Below are 19685 nucleotides of genomic sequence, written 5' to 3' on the forward strand. Positions count from 1 at the left end.
GTTTTATCGCGCATCTGTATCGAATATGAGTAATGAGCCGACACTTAGACACTTTTCACTCTGATTATTGATGATCTACTCTTCAGGTTGAATTAGAATAGCGCGATACTTTCGTTTGATTTTTCAGAAACAAGAATCTACGTGTAATCTCGAAAGAAGAAACAAATGAGACACTGGTCTTGTCAGCTGATTCTAGGAAATCAGTGAGATCTTTTCTGGAGGCACCCTGGTACTTGCCACGGTCCGATGGACTGGCGTAATGAGGACTCCGATTATTCAAGCGGTACATTTTCTTGATATAATCTCTACTTTTCTTTTTTTTTTTGTATTCGCACCGCCCAGTGCAATATCCTTTTGTGCTTCTTATCTTTTTAGTTGAAAATTTTATGTGGGAGGACAAGACCACGTTGGCCAAATCCAGAAGCGATCAAAGCATTCCTGGAGGCTGCAACGTCTGCAGCCAAGGAGTGCAAGTGCGATGACCTGCCTTGCTTCGCTGCACTATTTTTCTCAAATTTGTTTTTTTGGGAATATAGGTTACTTTGGGAGGATGCAGAGAATCCAGAAGTTTTACATCCGCTTTCGATCGATTAGAATTGGGTACTGGTGCAGAATCGAAGGAGAACATGTTACCGTTGACTGAGACTCAGGATGCTCAGACATGTCCTTGTGCAGGATGTTTGGAACGTCACGCGCCTGTCACAGGATTCAGAACTCGAGAGATATCCTCATTGCGCCTTGTCATTCAAGGACCTGAAATACTAAACTATCAAGTAAATGAAATTCGAATTGATGCCGTTGTAGAAGATTTAAATCAATGATTTTTTTTTTCAATTAGGGTATCAGGCAAGCTCCCGAAGATGTGGCTCCTTATTGGAAAAAGGATTCGCGTATGTGGCTTTGGAAATCTGTTAGACTTGCTCGTAGAAAACGAATAAAACAAAAATCTCCAGCAATTCTTCGATCGTGGAGTCATGACCAGGAATCAATCAAATAATAATTTTGATATTATCCTTTTTTTGTAGTTTTATGCAAATTAATTTTCTGCGAACTCTTAAAATTGCCATAAATTTATTTGTCTGGCAGATATATTTATTTACAATTATCATATATCTTTACCTTCTTATGACTGTAATCAAATTTATCGACTTTTGTTACTAATGTAGTTGTATCTCGATACTTATGTACGAAGGTTGGAATAGGAGAGAAAACGATCTAAGGTTCTATATTTAACAATTTATTATTATTACTGATGTACTCTGCAAATTATCTTACGCGAATATTCATAAGGATGACTTGTTCGTACGCTAATATTGTATTATCCTGTGATAGAAGATTCTCTCGTTTGATACATCAGGGATTATATGTACCGATAAAGGATGTTTTTCATGGAATATTTATGATTTTTAGCCACAGGTCTCTACGGAATCTAAACTCTGAGAAGTATCGATGATTTCGCCCATTTCAAAACGCGCAAAATCTAGAACCTGCGCTTGGGCATCTATCAAGACTTGTTGGACATTCAGAGTTGGATCTAGGAGGTATTCTTGATATATCAACGTTGTTTCGTCGTCTATGTTCGCCATCGGCTGATCCACCTGAGGATCTCCGATTTTCAGAGGATTCATTCCTGTTACAAAGCAAAAAGCAAAAGATGATTTTAATATTTCTTTACGAATAATATCTTTATACATGAAGAAACTATTAGTCGAGTTAATTACCAATGATGTGTTGACACAATTGATTAGGCAATAATTCATTGTTTTCAGCGCCCTTTAGCGCAAGCAAAGTGCCATAACGACCAAGGGCTGGTGAAGCAGGGTGAATTGAAGCTGGATGCGAGTATCCAGCAAGTGTCACTCCTGGTTGTACACTCATACAAAGAGCCCGTTTTATCGCTAAATTTTCACCAACTGATCCAATAGTAAGGGCAGAATGATCAGCAAGTAATTTACCATCAGGTGCAGATAAAGCATTTAGAGCTTCAGAATCCAAAAGTGCTTTATTAACCAGATCATTGCCCGTTAAAGATGTGGTATACTTCAGCACAGCCAAAGCAACGGTCTCTGTCAATTTGTGAAATTGTTTATTGCGTGCCACAAAATCTGTTTCACAATTGATCTCAACCAAGGCTCCATGTGCCTTGTTTACAATCACAGCGATGAGTCCTTGAGCTGTGGGTCTTCCTTGTAGCTTCGCAGCTTTTGACCAGCCTAGATTCTGCGCTTGCTCATTTAGCCATTGCTCAGCCTGCAACCAAGTACTAAAAGATTGTGCAACGGATATCCAAATAATGTCCTGTATATGCTAAAACTATTTCAAACCTTCTCTAAATTGTTTTCATGCAATTCCAGTGCCTTTTTACAATTGGTAAAGGTATACCCTGTTTTCTTGCGAAGCTTAGCCAATAGAGATTTGTTAGTGGCTTGCCATAGGGTGCCATTCGTGTGAATAAGACGAAATATTCTGTTAGAAATCATCTGTAATAGAAATATAAAACAAATTAATTCTCTTAGTATTTACAGAAATAAAATATCTAGGAAACTTGGAAACATAACATAACCTAAATGTACTGTTATGAAAATACAGACAATTCTTCTGGAATTCATACATCACAAAACCAGTTGCACTTGAAATACACAATTTCGCAAATTGTTCGTTAATCGATGACCTACGGTTGCCTAGGAACTGCAGTCAATTGCATTGCGAATTCTCCCACTATCTTCTTGTGCATTCTATATGACCCTAACCAGCAAGTACAAAACGACAGTAACGTTCGGCACGATTTTCCTAAGAGAACTCCGTCGACATGACACTTTCTCCAATACACCAAGAAAATCTACCGTTCGTGAAAATTTAAAAAATCACGAAAATTGAAGCTTAGATTCTCACCGTGTGCTGAGCTTGCGGAGGCCGCGGCCGGTTCCTGCGAGAAGCAAAGGCGTAGCTGTCAAAATTCCACAAGAATTATCGACTGTATCTCTAGACGGAAGCGTTCTTTATTATTTAAACTCAAACATTAAAAATATTATTGGAATTTAAATAGAACGATGGAACACGTTTGTTCAGACGTAAAATTAAATAGCAATCACATTTCTGGGATCCGCAAAAGATCTCTGCATGACAGTGATAGGATCGAGAAGATAGAGAAAAAGCAGGTGGAACCTGTTTTCTTATTACCACAAGAATTGATTGACTCTTTAGATTGCAAAAGACTGAAGCACATGCAAGATAATCGCGACGTTCGCAGAAGACGAGAGAAAAGATTCTTGGAAACTTCATACACTGGAAAGCGTCTGCAAAACGAGAATTTTCGAAGATACTTGATCGGACTGATAGTGAAACCTGGAATACCAAATGAGGCATTAGATTTGTATAATGATAATGAAATTAATCGCTATTATTATTACATTCGTAATGGCATGGATACTATTCACGTAGCTCCCATCGAAGTGGAGAATTTATTGAAAATTCTTAATCTGATACCCCACAAATTTCGTGAGAGATTTCCAGAGTCCGTCAAATCAATAATTAACGAAATCAAGGAGAATTTTATTGTCGCTATCAAGAAATCGATAGTCGATTTCGTTATGAAGAATCCATTCGAACAGGATGCTCCAGAAGAGGTCCTTAATTTTCCTCAGCATGTTTCTTATTATTACTTTTCTTTCTCTCTAGACTGCTTAGTGGGACACGGTGCATGCCCGAACGGTCCTGGTGCATTCTTTTTCAATTTCTCAATTAATTAGGGTAACGAGGTTCACCATTGAGTAGCGTTAACTTATTCTGGTATAGGGGAACGAGACAAAGGAACGTTACGAAGTGAAATACTTTCCAAGAGAATTCGTCCTGAATTTTCAGCTGTATCGGTGCAGACTGAAGAGAGGTCTTTATCTAATAAACCCATGCATGCGATTCACCTTAGAACAATGGATCCGCTATTACAAGTACGTCTACACGCACTCAACTTCGAGCAATTAATACGCTACTTGATACCTCAAGATACTGATTGGCTCATTCTCATACTCTCAGGTCCTTCCGGTTGATTGATCTTGACGAAATAAAGAGTGCCACCGAGACTTGGGACATTATGAACTTTCAAAACACTATATCACGTCAGATCGAAACAGCCCGTGACATCTTGAAGAACTCGTGGTTCGACGGGATACAACATATTTTTCTTCTGGTAAATTAAATATTTTCGTTCGCATTGCGAACATTATAACTGCAGTCTATATTTTTTCTAATTTCAGAATGACCGGAAGGGACTCGTACCGTCTCCCACGCAGAAAAAAGAGTTTAAGAGATTTTTCGACTGCGCTGCTAAACTGATGGAGAATCAACTGCTGTCAATTTGTAAATATAGTCTGGCCGATTTTGTCTCTTATATCTTGAAAGTCGGCGTGAGTATGCAGAAATCAATTTTAATAAATCTCTTGGATTCCATTTAGATTTTAAATGGATCTTAATTTATTTGCCAGGACTCGGGCTATGGCTTCAAACTGCACATAATCATCAAATCCAAGGAACTTGCATTCGAGCCACCCTGTAGATACTTTACAGAAATCTTTTGCTCCATTCTCGATGCAATTTGCGACGCTGTCGCGCGATTCGATCGATTGGAGGAGCAACTTTATCTCGATTGGTCCGAGCCGCACTCTTATTTGAAGGTGGGGCTTTCATCCTTGCTCAATGAGCCCTTACAATAATTATTATTACAAAATCCTTATGTGATACTGAGTGATACTTTCAGCCAAAAGTCTCGACCACCACAGTTGACCAGTATAAGAAGCAAATTGCTGATTTTATTGAACAGCAAACATGTAGATTTGGGGAAATAATGGACGAGTTGCGTAGGTAGGAATATTTATTACACTCTCTGTTGATTGCCCCAATATCATTCGGATATCGTAGAAGTCATTGATGCAGATATGCTCCCTTGTTCAACGATGAAGAATTAAATAACGTCATCAAGTTTCTATCCGACGAGACGAAGACCTTCGAAGAATACCAGGAGACTCTTATTCGTTATGATACGCTTGTCAATGAAATACCAATGGAGAACAATGAAACTATTTTTGCTGGTTTCTTCGAAATCGTGCTTAAGGATTATATTAAAATGTTGGTCTACTCAGCAATGTCCTTTAAGAACGCCATCATAGAGAGGATGGTCTTGTATTATCAATCTAATGCAAAGTTGTAAGTTTTCAGAGAAAAATTAAGTACATATAAATATGTTCTCGTTATTAGAAATTAAAAAAAAACTTACTTTATTTTCAAGAGCCGGCGAAGAGTATCAAGCGATTGCTAACCGTGCCCTAAGTCAGCCACCGAATACGGCAGCCTTAATGGAATTGATTGAATTTATGAGAAATGCCGAAGAGATCACTTTAAAGGAATTAGAAAATGTTCTTCTGCATGTTTTGGAAAATATTGTTTTTCTAAGTGACTACTGGTTATCGACTGATGCTGAGATCAGGGTGAATAACAATGCCTTTCAGTGGTATCACCGTATGCCCCAAATCCTTGAAGATCACAGACTAATAGTTGAAAATAAGACCCAGGACTTTCAAGAGGCTCTGAAAGGTATTTATTGTTGAATAGTGTGAAATTCATGAAGTAAAATCGAAAATTATTCACAGTAAGATATCAGCGGTTCGAAGAGGAGCTGGAATCGTATTCCAAACAGGTGGAAGACATTCAATACTGGGGCGATGTCGATGAAGTATTCCGCTACCAGAAAAAAGCGCAGAATCTTGAAAATAAACTGATAGCTGCTATGGAAAAGATAGATAAATTTAATGAGGAGGAAGTCTCCTTTGGTTGGGAAACCACGCAGTATCCACTTCGCAAAAAAATTGCTGATCGATTAGTACCGTTTAAAAAGCTTTTCGATAGCGCCTGCGAGTTCCTCATGAAATATGAGAAGTGGACAGGATCTATGATTGGATCTTACAATCCTGAGGACATCGATAACGATGTGGGAGTAGCTTACAGGTTCGCTATAGGAATTCGAATTTTTCGATACTCATTTAAATGAAATGCATACTGAATTTCAATGAATCGGTCATTTCAAGAACGATCTACAAGCTGGAGAAGGCGTTCCAGGAACCAGAGCCGAAAATGCTGGCTGGATTGGTCCGAGAAAAAATTGAAGATTTCAAAGATCACATGCCTGTGATAATGATGCTGGGAAATCCTGGCATGAAGCTACGACACTGGGAGCAGGTCTCTGATGTAGTGGGCTTCCCCATTAAGGTCGATGCTGATTTGACTCTGGGGAAGGTCCTCGAAATCAATCTAGATGCCTTCATAGACGAATTTGAAAGTATATCGGAGGCTGCCACTAGGGAGAGCACGTTGGAAAAGAATATGGATAAAATGTATAAAGATTGGATCCAAGTGGTCTTCACGGTAAATCCTTATAAGGATACAGGGACTTACGTGGTAGCAGGAGTAGACGAAATTCAATTGATGCTGGATGATCATATTACGAAGTCGATGACTATGAAGAATTCACCGTACATCAAGCCCTTCGAGGCCCAGATAATGTATAACGCTTTTTTATAGCTCCCCATAGGCAGTTTCAGAAACGCAGCCCTTCTTTGAATTTAGAAAGTGGGAAAACATGTTGCACCTCCTGCAAGATATCCTGGACCAGTGGCTCAAAGTCCAGGGCATCTGGATGTACCTGGAACCTATATTCTCTTCGCCAGACATCCAACAGCAAATGCCTGAAGAAGGTCGAAGATTCAGTGCTGTGGACAAGACATGGCGCGATATTATGAAGACGGTCCAGGCAGACTCCAGAGTCCTTTCAGTCGTTAAGATCGATAAGATGCTCGAGAGGCTGAAGAAGAGTATGGGGCTGCTGGATCTCATCCAGAAAGGGTTGAACGAATATCTCGAGAAGAAGAGACTCTTCTTTCCTAGATTCTTCTTTCTGTCCAATGATGAGCTCTTGGAGATACTTTCTGAGACGAAGGATCCCACAAGGTAATTTAATAAAACGAACCAATTAAATTGACGATATAACTTCAGTTCTAATCATCTGCAGAGTGCAGCCACACTTGAAGAAGTGCTTCGAAGGTATCGCCAAGCTACATTTCGACAAGGATCTTGATGTGCATAAGATGAAGTCCGCTGAAGGCGAGGAGGTTTCGCTGGTCGACGTGATATCTACTGCTGCTGCGAGAGGTCAAGTAGAGAAATGGCTTCTGGAACTAGAGACCGACATGCGTAAGAGTGTTCATCGCATGGTGTTTCTCGCCATCGAAGCATATCCAATTAAAGAGAGAACGACCTGGGTCCTGGAATGGCCTGGTCAGGCTGTTCTCTGCGTTGGCCAGCTTTACTGGACACAGCAAGTTGAGGAATCCATGTTAGATGGAGTCAATGGTCTGAAATCTTATCTGGACCAGTGCCAGGACGAACTCAATGAGATCATTCTACTTGTCAGAGGAAAGCTTTCCAAGCAGAATCGCATAACGCTGGGTTAGTATTAAATTGTTTCTGTGGCATTAAGTAAATATTGTTAATTATCTTGGCTCTAAAAACATTAGAGGCCCTCGTTACATTGGACGTGCACGCCAAGGATGTGCTGACCGATCTCTGGAAAGAAGGGGTTGTCAAAAATAATGACTTCCGATGGCTCTGCCAACTTCGATATTATTGGCAGGTATTGTGGTATTGCAGTATTTTGGTAGTTCAACCTGCAGAAGAAGATCCAATTACCTTTCTATTTAGGAGAACAACATGTGGTCCTACATGATAAATTCCAACTTACGTTACGGTTATGAATACCTGGGTAATACTTCACGTTTGGTCATTACACCACTGACTGATCGATGCTACCGTACCCTCTTCGGCGCTCTAAGTCTCCACTTGGGAGGTGCTCCGGAAGGCCCAGCAGGAACCGGAAAAACGGAAACTACGAAGGACTTGGCGAAGGCCGTAGCCAAACAATGCGTCGTTTTCAACTGTTCGGATGGTCTGGACTACATAGCCCTTGGAAAATTTTTCAAAGGCCTCGCATCCTGCGGAGCCTGGTCCTGTTTTGACGAGTTCAACAGGATCGACCTGGAGGTCCTCTCCGTAGTCGCTCAGCAGATTCTTACGATTCAGCGAGGAATCAATTCCGGCGCCGAGAAACTCCTCTTCGAGGGGACCGAGATCTTCCTGGATCCCACGTGCGCAGTTTTCATCACAATGAATCCCGGATACGCGGGCAGATCTGAATTGCCTGATAATCTTAAAGCCCTCTTCAGATCCGTGGCCATGATGGTGCCTGATTATGCTCTTATCTCTGAGAACACCTTGTATTCTTTTGGGTTTTACAATGGCAGGCCATTGGCTGTTAAGATTGTAACAGCATATAAACTCTGCTCGGAACAATTAAGCAGCCAGTGTCATTACGATTACGGAATGAGAGCCGTAAAGTCGGTTCTAACGGCAGCCGGGAATCTGAAATTGAAATATCCCGATGAATCTGAAGACATTTTGCTTCTCAGGAGCATAAAGGATGTAAATCTCCCAAAGTTCCTAAGTCATGACTTACCCCTTTTCCATGGAATTGCTTCCGATCTCTTCCCAGGAGTCGTTCTCCCGGATCCAGATTACACGCATCTCAATGCATGCGCCAGAGAGGCCTGCGAGAATGCGAATCTCCAATGCACTGATTCCTTCCTCGAGAAGATACAGCAGATCTTCGAGATGATGATAGTGCGTCACGGCTTCATGATAGTGGGTCTACCGTTCGGTGGAAAGACTTCAGCCTACAGGATGCTCGCCGACTGCCTCGCGCTTCTTGAGGAACGTAAACTTATGAACGAGCATCGTGTCGAGATTACAGTCATCAATCCAAAGTCGATTACGATGGGCCAGTTGTATGGCCAATTTGACCCAGCATCCCACGAATGGAGCGACGGTGTGCTGGCAGTAAGCTACAGAGCTTTTGCCGTTTCTACTAACGAGAATCGTAAATGGCTCATCTTCGATGGACCCGTCGACGCCATCTGGATTGAGAACATGAATACAGTACTTGATGATAATAAAAAGCTCTGTTTGATGTCCGGAGAAATCATTCAACTGGCGCCAACCACCAATCTCATTTTTGAACCCATGGATTTGGAGGTACTATGACTTTTTTTTTCCTTAACTCTCAAAAAGTCTGATTTTTCTAAAATTTCTCTACTATTCAATAGGTCGCTTCACCCGCAACCGTCTCCAGATGTGGAATGATATACATGGAGCCAGTTGCCCTAGGCTGGACCCCTCTTCTCAACTCCTGGTTAAATATCTTACCCAGTAGTTTAAGTGAACATATTAAAAATCATCTGAAGGATATGTTTTTGAGATTTTGTCCGGCGCTGTTGCATCTGATACGTCGATGCGGTGCAGTGGTAATTAGAGTTTCTCATATCTCTGTATTAGCTTAATTACTAACTTTTTTTTTTCATACAGGAAATGTTGTCTATGCCAGATGCGAACTTGACTAGATCAGTGATGTATCTATTCGACTGTTTCCTGGATGATTTCACGGATAAAAAATTCTTGGATTCAACTACCGACTTAGAGATGCGAGCACAAATCGAAGTAATTGATGAAAATTCTTTAAAAGACAAGAGAGAAAGAATTATAGGTGTAAGAAATCTTTTTAATGATTTCAGGGTTCCTTTTTCTTCTCCTGCATTTGGGGAATGGGCGGCACGTTGTTGGTGCCTTACCGAGAGTGGTTCAGTACTCTTTTTAGAGCTCTGATGCAACGTGAATTATCTCCGGAAATTAAGGATCGCTTCTACATATCCGAAGAAACAACAAGTCCCAAAAAACCCTACGTCACGCTTATTCCGAATGCTGGGCTCGTCTACGATTACATGTACACAAAGGAAGGGAAAGGAATTTGGAAGCTGTGGTCGGATGAACTGCTGGATGTTCCTCCTATACCGCGAGATCTTCCAGTCAATCAAATAATAGTGGCCACAGTCGAGACTGTTCGCTACTTTAATCTCTTTAAAAAATTAGTCTCCCATAACAAGCCATTGCTCCTTGTGGGCCCCACCGGCACCGGAAAATCTGTCTACATAATGGAATTTCTACTGAAGAAGAACAACGTGCAAATATTCAAGCCGCTATTCGTCACATTTTCCGCTCAGACTACGGCCAACCAAACGCAGGACATTATTATGAGTAAAATGGATAAAAGACGTAAAGGCGTCTACGGAGCCCCGCCAGGGAAACATTGGGTCATTTTCGTAGATGATCTCTCAATGCCTGCCAAGGAAGAGTATGGCGCGCAACCTCCAATAGAATTACTGCGGCAATGGCTGGACCATTGGACCTGGTACGACCGAAAGGACATTGTTCCAGTGAGGCTAGTGGACATGCAATTGGTTTGCGCGATGGGCCCGCCGTCTGGCGGCTTGGACGTCACACCAAGATTCAAACGGCACTTCTTCGTTCTGGCCATTTCTGAATTTGAGGATGACGTGATGGTCACGATTTTTGGAAGAATAATGACCTGGCATCTGACTTCACGTGGATTTTCACCGTATTTCGAGCCCTGCGTCGAGCAGGTCGTTTATGCCACTTTGGATATTTACAAAGAGAGTCTAAAGTACCTCCTGCCCACTCCAGCCAAGTCGCACTACTTATTTAATCTTCGAGACTTCTCCCGGGTCATCCAGGGTATCCTACTATCCACTCCGGAGTCCTTCTCTGACTTGGTACCTTTGACAAAAAATAATTCTTCTGCGAACTTCATCAGTTACTTTGTTCTTCTTTTCAACTTCTTTTGTCTCTCTTACAGAATGGTATGAAACGCTTATGGGTCCATGAAATACTCCGCGTCTATGGAGATCGTTTGGTAGATGAATCTGACACCTTTTGGTTAATCGAGCAAATACGTACGACTCTGCAGGAACGAATGAGCGAGGACATGAACAGCCTGTTTGCCGATTTTCTTGAAAAACCTGGTGAATCGATAACTGAGACGGAATTGCGAAATCTGGTGTACTGCGACTTCCAGGATCCACTGGCAGATAAAAGACTGTATCTCGAAGTAGAGAACTTGGATGTACTCGCCCGAACGGTCGAGGACTATTTGGCTGAATACAATTCGATAACGAAGGCACCGATGAATCTTGTGTTGTTTAGATTCGCTGTGGAGCATCTTTCAAAAATCAGTCGAATAATCAAGCAGCCCCGAAGCCACGCTCTGCTGGTCGGCGTTGGGGGTTCTGGTCGTCAGTCATTGACTCGCTTGGCAGCACATATAGCCGAGTACGAGATTTTCCAAGTTGAAATTTCAAAACAGTACGGAAACCACGAGTGGCACGAAGACCTGAAGACCATCCTGCGCAGAAGTTCCGGAAGCGATCTGCACACGGCTTTTCTCTTTACCGATATGCAGATCAAGGAGGAGTCCTTCTTAGAGGACATCAGCAACCTGCTGAATGCTGGGGAAGTTCCGAATCTATTTCAAACTGACGAGAAGGCAGAAATCTGCGAGAAGATGCGGCAAATAGATAGACAGCGTGACAAATCCGTGCAAACAGACGGAAGTCCAGTTGCCCTCTTCAATTTCTTCAACCAGGTCATCCGCGAGCAGCTTCACATAGTCGTGGCAATGTCGCCCATTGGCGAGGGATTCCGTACGCGGATTCGCAAGTTTCCAGCTTTGGTGAATTGCTGCACGATCGACTGGCTGCGTCCTTGGCCCGAGGATGCACTTTTGGCTGTCGCGACGAAATTCCTAGGCGAAATCAATATGCCTCAGGATGAGCGCACCGCGTGCATCGAGATGTGTCAGACGTTTCATACATCCACCCAGGAGCTTTCAGGGGAATTCCTTAGGCACGCGCGAAGACACAATTACGTGACCCCTACTTCCTACCTGGAGCTTATCAACACGTTCAAGGATCTGCTGGACAAGAAAAGGACTGAGGTGCTTCAGGGCAAGAAGAGATACGAGGCAGGACTGGGAAAGCTTGACGGAACTCATAAGCAGGTCGCCAAAATGCAGGAAATCTTGGTTGCTCTTCAACCGAAGTTGATCGTCGCCGCTAAGGACGTCGAGAGGATGTTGCTGAATGTGCAAAAAGAGAATGAGGAAGTATCCGTAATTGAACAAACGGTTAAGAAGGACGAGGAGGCGGCCAAGCTGGTAGCTGCGGGCGCAGAAGAAATTCGAGCGGAATGCAATGCCGATTTGGAACTGGTGATGCCGATTCTGAATGCTGCCAATACTGCCCTAAACACTTTGACACCTCAAGACATTCAGATCGTCAAGTCCATGAAGAATCCTCCTGCAGGAGTGAAGTTGGTAATGGAGGCCGTTTGTATCCTGAAGGACGTAAAGCCTGAGCGCGTTCCCGGCGAAGGAGGGAAGATGGTGGACGATTATTGGAAGCCTTCGCTGAGGGTGCTGGGGGACATGAAGTTCTTGGAGTCTTTGATGCTCTTCGACAAGGACAATATACCTGAAAAAATCATAACGAAGATACGCACGACCATTCTGACCAACCCGAACTTCGATCCAGACAAGATTAGAAATGCTTCCACCGCCGCTGAAGGTTTGTGCAAGTGGGTGTTTGCTCTTTCCGAATATGACACAGTCGCCCGCGTGGTGGCGCCAAAGAAGGTTGCCCTGGCCAAGGCGGAAGCGACGTACGCCGAGGCGATGAGCAAGCTGGAAGAGAAGAGGGCCAAATTAAAGGAAGTCCAGGATCGTTTAGCTAAATTGGAAGAACTCCTGGCGCGTAGAAGGGCCGACTACACGGCCATGACGGATGAGGTCGACGAGTGCGAGCAGAAGCTCAGGAGAGCCGAGGAACTGATCGGTGGTCTCGGTGGGGAATACAACAGGTGGTCGGAAACAGCTAAGAATTTAGGAGAACGATATTTCAAACTTACTGGAGATATTCTTATCGGTTCCGGAATCGTCGCTTATCTTGGTGTCTTCACTGCGCACTATAGACAGAAGCAAGTCGAGAGTTGGGTCAAGGTGTGCACGGACCTTGGAGTGACTTGCACGCAGGATTATCAGCTGACGCAAGTCCTGGGGGATTCAGTTCTCATTAGATCCTGGAACATTTATGGGCTGCCCAGTGATTTGTTCTCCGTGGACAATGGTATAATCGTGACCAATTCAAGAAGATGGCCGCTGATGATCGATCCCCAGGGACAGGCTAACAAGTGGATTAAAAATATGGAGAAAAGTGCCAATATACACGTGGTCAGACTCACGCAGCCGGATTATATGAGGATTCTGGAGAACGCGATACAGTTTGGACAACCAGTACTTCTGGAGAACATCAACGAGGAGTTGGATGCTGCACTGGAGCCGCTTCTACTGAAACAGACCTACAAGTCTGGAGGTGCTTTATGTATAAAAGTCGGTGACTCAGTCGTTGAGTACAGCGATAAGTTCAGGTAAAATTATAAATAAAGCAGGCACGCTCCGCACGAATTGCATCGACTTTTCTCAAATAGATTTTACATAACGACAAAGCTGAGAAATCCACATTACCTGCCGGAGGTCGCAGTGAAGGTTGCTCTCCTGAATTTCATGATTACTCCTAGAGGTTTGGAGGATCAGCTCTTAGGAATAGCCGTAGCCAAGGAGCGGCCTGATTTGGAAGCTGAAAAAAATCAATTGATCGTACAGGGTGCTGCAAACAAAAAGTAAGTTCCGTAACAAAGGCACGCTGATCTTTTAATAATGTTACCTTGTCTTCAGGATGTTGAAGGAGATAGAGGACAAAATCCTGGAAGTTCTGTCCTCGTCGGACGAGAATATTCTCGAGGACGAAACAGCCATCGGCGTCCTGAGCTCCTCTAAAGTCCTTTCGAACGAAATCCAGGCTAAGCAAACGGCCGCTGAAGTCACCGAGAAATCGATTGATGCTGCGAGATTGCAGTACACACCCATTGCAGTTTACAGCACTGTACTGTTCTTTACCATAGGTTCGTTACTAGCAATTCAGCGGAGCCTTCCGTTGCTTCATAGGAATCTGTCAATTTCATTCTTTTTACAGCTGTCCTGGCAAACATCGATCCGATGTACCAATATTCTCTCGTTTGGTTTGTCAATCTGTTCAAGAGTACCATCGAGAATACTCCCCAGGTCGAGGATATTCAGCAACGACTTAGCGACCTCACCGAATCCTTCACCTATTCGCTCTACGTGAATATCTGCAGGTCTCTCTTTGAAAAAGATAAACTACTCTTTTCTTTGATTCTGGCTATCAACCTGTTGAACAAGCAAGGCAAGGTTTCGATGGTCCATTGGATGTTTCTGCTGACTGGAGGCGTCGGCCTCGAGAATCCACACAGTAATCCGAGTCAGTGGCTCCCGGCCAAAAACTGGGATGAGCTCTGTCGGCTGAATGGCGTTCCAGGATTTTCGGTGAGTTTCTTTTAGGACTTGGGTATCTTCTTCTCTCTTGATTGCTCAGTTCAAATATCCAGGGTATCAGAGAAGCCTTTACCGAGGGAGTGAATAAGTGGAAGCTCATTTTCGATCACACGGAGCCTGAGAGTTTGAGATTCCCTGCGCCTTTTGATGAGTTGACCCGTTTTGAGAAACTCTTAATTCTCCGATGCATTCGACCCGATAAGGTCATACCAGCCGTACAGCAATTCGTCGAGGGTAAGATGTCTGACTTTAGTCGGATTTTTGGAAACTGACTCGTCTCGCGATAAGTGAGGTCACGTGACTTCCCCTCAACTTCAAAGCCTAGTGTCCTGCCGCCTCTTCGTGGAAAGATAAATTGGCATGTTACATCGTTACGAGGTCATTAGTCAGGTCCGAGATGGGGTAGCGAGCGGCAACTCGGTTTTTCGTACGACGTATTGATGTTATTCCGAAAGCAGGAAAAAAAGCCCCATCAAAAAAGAGCAGAAGGACGGATCGTCCATTTTGGACTGTAGCTGAAACGAATGTTTTCTTCAACAGTGGAAATGGGAAAGCAATTTGTGGAGTCGCCGCCATTCGACCTGGCCTCATCCTACGCCGACTCCTTCTGCTGTGTTCCTTTAATATTCGTCCTGACCCCAGGAGCTGATCCTACGGCCATCCTATTGAAATTCGCAGATGATCAAGGCTTCGGTACCAACAGGCTTTTCTCCTTATCTTTGGGTCAGGGTCAAGGCCCCATTGCCGTGACTCTTATCGACGAGGGTATTAAGAATGGCACATGGGTCGTCCTTCAAAACTGCCACCTGGCGAAAAGCTGGATGCCTGTCCTGGAGAAGGTAATTCACGTTCGTCATTCGATTCCTCAGATTCCTTCCACCTTCCCAAGTCTTCCTCACTTACCACTATTGAGAGTGTCCTTCCCGCTGCGTAGATCTGCGAGAATCTCACCCCAGAAACCGTCCATCCGGATTTCCGTTTGTGGCTGACCAGTTACCCGGCTGAACACTTCCCCGTGAGCGTCCTGCAGAACGGGGTCAAAATGACGAACGAGCCACCGAAGGGACTTCGTGCAAACATCATTCGCTCCTACTTACAAGTAATTAAATGACTTATCGAATCTCCAGACTTCTCGGTAACCCGACGATTCGACGCAGGACCCGATCTGCGACCCAGAGTTCTTCGAGACGTCGAAGCAGAAGCAGGCCTTTAAGAATCTTCTCTTCTCGTTGTGCTTCTTCCACGCCATCGTGCAGGAGAGGAGAAAGTTCGGCCCCATCGGCTGGAACAATCCTTACGAGTTTAACGAGACCGACTTAAGGATCAGTGTTCTCCAATTGAAGATTCTTCTGGATCAATACGAGGACGTTCAGTTTACAGCGCTGAAATATCTGACGGGTCCGTCGGAAGATTTTCTCATGGAGAATGGTAGGTCGATACTGGCTGCTAAACAAGATGTATTATTTCAGGCGAGTGTAATTATGGCGGCCGCGTCACCGACGAATGGGACAGGCGAACTCTGACTACGATTCTGGCGAAATTCTATTGCGAAGAAACCGTCAATAGCCCGAAGTACCTTTTGGACTCCAGCGCCATTTATTATATTCCTCAAGTGAGCGAACACGCTCAATTTCTTGAATACGTTAAATCTTTGCCAATGACGACGGCGCCCAGCGTCTTCGGCATGAACGAGAATGCCGATATCATTAAAGATCAGCAGGAGACCGAATTGATGATGAGCTCAATTTTACTGACCCAGGTAAATTTCTTCATCTCAAATGCAAATATATAATGTTGGACAGGACGCAAATAGTCAGGACGTGCCAATCGCTCATATCGATTTCTTTGAATTTTATGCTTCCCAGGAACACAAGGTAGGTCATTCGTTTTCGGTGCATAGAAGCGAATCAGTCGTTTAATTAGAGCGATGTATTATCTCGTTATCCTTTGAAACTCCATGTGGACATTGAGTGAGCGACGAGAGACAAGCCCACCGAGTTCAGTAATATCATAATTAGCTTCGTAAAAGAGCGATAGAGATTTGATTTGTTGTCGCGTCAGGAAGTTACACAGCTTAAAACGAAGCCAAGATCCTTTTCATTGGATCGTCGATCGATCCTCTACTTAAATGTCCTCGGAGAGAGGAAAAACGTGTTTTGCCCAGATTCCCGGGCCGGGAATCGATCACTTTTAATTATCCTTCACGATTTTCATTTGAACCGTGATCCGAGGACGGGTCACTCATTTTCCTTAGGTCGCATTTCCTTCCAACCAACCACAGAGCGAAAACAGTTTTCAATTTTTCGAAAGGATCCTTTTGAATGCTTCGTACACGATTTTCACAGGACACCGCCGCTGGAGGCACCGAAGGTTCAAAGTCCCCGGATGAAATCACCTTTGACGTAGCTGCTGATATCCTCTCTAAGCTTCCGAAGAACTTTGACCTTGTCGATGCTCTTGAGAAATATCCGACCTCCTACACTCAGAGTATGAACACTGTCCTGGTCCAGGAGATGGGTCGGTTCAATAAACTTCTGAGCACCGTGAGGCGCAGCCTCGTAGATGTACAAAAAGCTATCAAGGGTAGGTCATTGAGATACTTCACGCGAATCCGATCTTAGTAACAGGAAGATTTATCCTTATCAGGATTAGTTATTATGAATCCGCCGCTGGAAGAGGTTTACGGATCCATAATCACGGGCAGGATTCCGCTGATGTGGAAGAAGGACTCTTATCCATCGTTAAAGCCTCTTGGCAGCTACGTGCAGGATTTCTTGAGACGGCTTCAATTCCTCCAAGTAGATTTAACGAAGACTTAATAAATTTTCAGGAGACACGTGCTTCTCACTCCATATCCTAATTTTTGAAGGTCTGGTACGAGGAAGGACCGCCCACGACTTTCTGGATATCTGGGTTCTATTTCACTCAAGCATTCCTGACGGGTGCCAGGCAGAATTACGCAAGGAAATATTCGATTCCGATAGATCTGTTGGTCTACGATTTTCTTCCTTTGAGGCAGAGCAGTTTTTCCAAAGCCGCCGAGGACGGCGTCTACGTTTACGGGCTTTTCCTGGACGGCGCGCGTTTCAATACGGAAACTATGGAAATGGACGAGTCGCTGACCAAGGTCCTTTACGATACAGTGCCCTACGTAAGTGTCCAGGATGCATCACATTTTATTTCAAAAGATAAACCTCGAAAATTGCTTCAGATGTGGCTGGTGCCTATGAAGAAGGATGACATCGTGGAACGAACCTCCTACACGTGTCCCGTTTACAAAACGAGCGAAAGACGAGGTGTACTTTCGACCACGGGGCATTCGACGAACTTTGTCATCGCCATGAGGCTGCCCACCAGTAAACCATCCGAGCACTGGATAATGCGAGGCGTCGCGATGCTCTGCCAATTGTCGCAGTAGGAATAAAGAGGCTTGAATCCCTTCCGAGTGTTTTTCCTGAAGGAGAGAGAATGAATTAGGCTCAGATCGCTAAGGGTGCTCTATGGATGGAGTGACGTACAGGCTCTGCTAGAGTACCTGCGAGCTCATGCGACCGTAGAGTTTGCAACCTGAGACTTTCTTCCTAGTTTGGTCTTATTTTTGTTCCGGACTAGCTCGCAACGCCCGTTGGCCACGAATAAAGGAATGGCGGACTGTCGCAGGCGTCGCGACGCTCCTGCCTTTGGGAATGAGATAAAAAAGTAAAAGACGGTTGTCGTTCTCGGGCGTTAACATAGTTCGTTGTGGATGCGAGAGGCAGCCTTATTCGAGTCTAGTGCGAGGATCGTATCTAAAGCTGATGGTGGTGGTGGTGGATGCCAAGGGTGTGCCAAGGGCCGATACGAGGGGTGGCATAAGGCTGGTGGCGGCACCCTGTCTACCCGGACCGAGATCGCTGGAGGCTCGTTGCCTAGCGACCTGGTATTGATCTCTCCCCCTATCCCAGCTTTTCCCATTCCTGCCACGTGACTCCATCCTCTCTCGGTCCGCTCCCATCTCTCTTCAGCCCGGAATACCTTTCGTCCGCCCCCAGTATCCCTGGTCCATCCCGATCTGCTCCGTATCGCTCGCTCTCTCATCCTCCACGTACGCATCCTGACTACGTTTGCAACTTCCCTCTGACTTCGTTCCAGGCACCATTCAAATAGTCGATTCTCCCGGATAGAAGGTTCGGTGCCGCTGGCGAGAATACGTCCTTGCCAGGATGATGATTTGCGTCGGAGAACTCTGACCCGTTACTACTCAACAATGTCAAGACTTTTCCGAATTCTCTCCAAGAGATGAACGGTTATTTGAACTTCTCGGAGAAGGACGCTGTAGGCTGTAAGACGTTTAACGCTAACTAACATTGCTGGTACCTTTGGGAACTCGATCAGGGAGAGTCGATCGAGCCACCACCATATCGGAAGTGCTCTCCATTTTTCTTATCTAACCTACAGCGAGTGTGCCAACTTTTAGGCATACCTAACGAAAGAATCCGATAACCCCGCGGAAAGTAAAGAAAGATAGAAAAGCCAAACTCTTCTTACGAAACTTAAAAGATCCTCTGGTTCTCTTCCTCTACTCGATAAGGAATACTTGGGGTTCACGTGAATTCCCAATTTTAATGAAACTTTCAGTCTCTTGCCCCAGTGCGGCTGTTCAATATGAAAATGAAGAAATTTCATTATATTGGATGCCATTCGATTGATTTTCTACGCTGCCAGTGCCGACTGCACCGTGGGAGATAAAGCGGTGGAGTCGAGAGGAAAAGTTGAGAAGAACACGAGTTGGACAAATCGCAACTGGTGGGACGTTCTTCCTCGAACAGACTCGATCGAACCGGATATTAAGAAGCTCCTATTAATAATATCTGTTGACCTTATGAAAATAAAAGGGGATAAAATCGTTTGATAGATTATAAGGGTACACGGGCGACACTTCATCTTCTTGAGAAAATGATCTTCATCCCTATTTATTCGTCGTATTGGCATTAGTGCGTCTTCGCATTTGTCATGACGGCACAAGGGTAAAAGCCTCAAAATAATGAGGGATGGAGGAGTCGTTTATAGAGTCATTGTTAGTTTCCTTCTCCCCACTCTCCCCTGCATCTTCTATTGAGAACAATCTAATTCCCTCGTGCTCTTCGAGAGTCAAGAATTAGGTAGGAAAATCATGAAGGAGCCTCCCAGCGCTACCCTCGCACTTAACTCACTCGTGAGAATCAACCATGAATTCCAGACCTTGTCGATCTGGAAATGATTTCCATTAGAATGCGAAATCCTCCGTATT

At 44.2% G+C, this 19685-nt stretch overlaps 3 protein-coding genes and 1 long non-coding RNA gene across 9 annotated transcripts; 2 read left to right on the forward strand and 2 right to left on the reverse strand.

Moving 5' to 3' along the window:
• Positions 1-127: 127 nt before the first annotated feature.
• LOC112493625 lies at positions 128-1079 on the forward strand. The gene is made up of 4 exons (XM_025079713.1): positions 128-283; positions 376-473; positions 537-773; positions 839-1079. The coding sequence occupies exons 1-4, from the start codon at positions 247-249 to the stop codon at positions 995-997; spliced, it is 531 nt and encodes a 176-aa protein (XP_024935481.1). The 5' UTR covers positions 128-246; the 3' UTR covers positions 998-1079.
• A 142-nt stretch (positions 1080-1221) lies between these two features.
• LOC107275182 (elongation factor Ts, mitochondrial) lies at positions 1222-3025 on the reverse strand. Of its 5 annotated transcripts, none has more exons than XM_015755036.2 (4): positions 2893-3025; positions 2325-2480; positions 1722-2250; positions 1222-1630 (listed from the first exon to the last, which is right to left on the reverse strand). In XM_015755036.2, exons 2-4 carry the CDS (start codon positions 2478-2480, stop codon positions 1407-1409), a joined length of 909 nt encoding a protein of 302 aa, XP_015610522.1. In that variant the 5' UTR covers positions 2893-3025; the 3' UTR covers positions 1222-1406. The 5 variants fall into 5 exon arrangements, with proteins under 5 accessions (XP_015610522.1, XP_015610526.1, XP_015610524.1 ...); XM_015755040.2 differs by lacking the exon at positions 2893-3025 and adding an exon at positions 2676-2886; XM_015755038.2 differs by lacking the exon at positions 2893-3025 and adding an exon at positions 2612-2886.
• Positions 3022-17840, forward strand: LOC107274849 (dynein heavy chain 7, axonemal). Of its 2 annotated transcripts, XM_025079712.1 has the most exons (31): positions 3022-3626; positions 3796-3947; positions 4033-4186; positions 4254-4403; positions 4482-4670; positions 4754-4857; positions 4930-5199; positions 5282-5586; positions 5643-5997; positions 6078-6551; positions 6616-6996; positions 7058-7494; positions 7563-7678; positions 7747-9132; positions 9204-9401; positions 9463-9594; positions 9669-10724; positions 10808-13431; positions 13492-13683; positions 13739-13965; positions 14037-14407; positions 14470-14650; positions 14957-15255; positions 15351-15515; positions 15574-15814; positions 15886-16175; positions 16282-16290; positions 16762-16999; positions 17063-17214; positions 17286-17567; positions 17628-17840. In XM_025079712.1, the coding sequence occupies exons 1-31, from the start codon at positions 3051-3053 to the stop codon at positions 17832-17834; spliced, it is 11913 nt and encodes a 3970-aa protein (XP_024935480.1). In that variant the 5' UTR covers positions 3022-3050; the 3' UTR covers positions 17835-17840. The 2 variants fall into 2 exon arrangements, with proteins under 2 accessions (XP_024935480.1, XP_015609892.1); XM_015754406.2 differs by lacking the exon at positions 16282-16290 and having other exon boundaries at positions 3022-3675; positions 3872-3947.
• On the reverse strand, positions 15161-15637 carry LOC112493626. Its single transcript, XR_003058086.1, has 3 exons — positions 15514-15637; positions 15320-15440; positions 15161-15246 (listed from the first exon to the last, which is right to left on the reverse strand). It is a non-coding gene; the product is annotated as an uncharacterized LOC112493626 (long non-coding RNA).
• Positions 17841-19685: the final 1845 nt, after the last annotated feature.

This window comes from Cephus cinctus, unplaced genomic scaffold (assembly GCF_000341935.2).
Source record: "Cephus cinctus unplaced genomic scaffold, Ccin1 Ccin1_scaffold0123, whole genome shotgun sequence".
Taxonomy (NCBI): Eukaryota; Metazoa; Arthropoda; class Insecta; order Hymenoptera; family Cephidae; genus Cephus; species Cephus cinctus.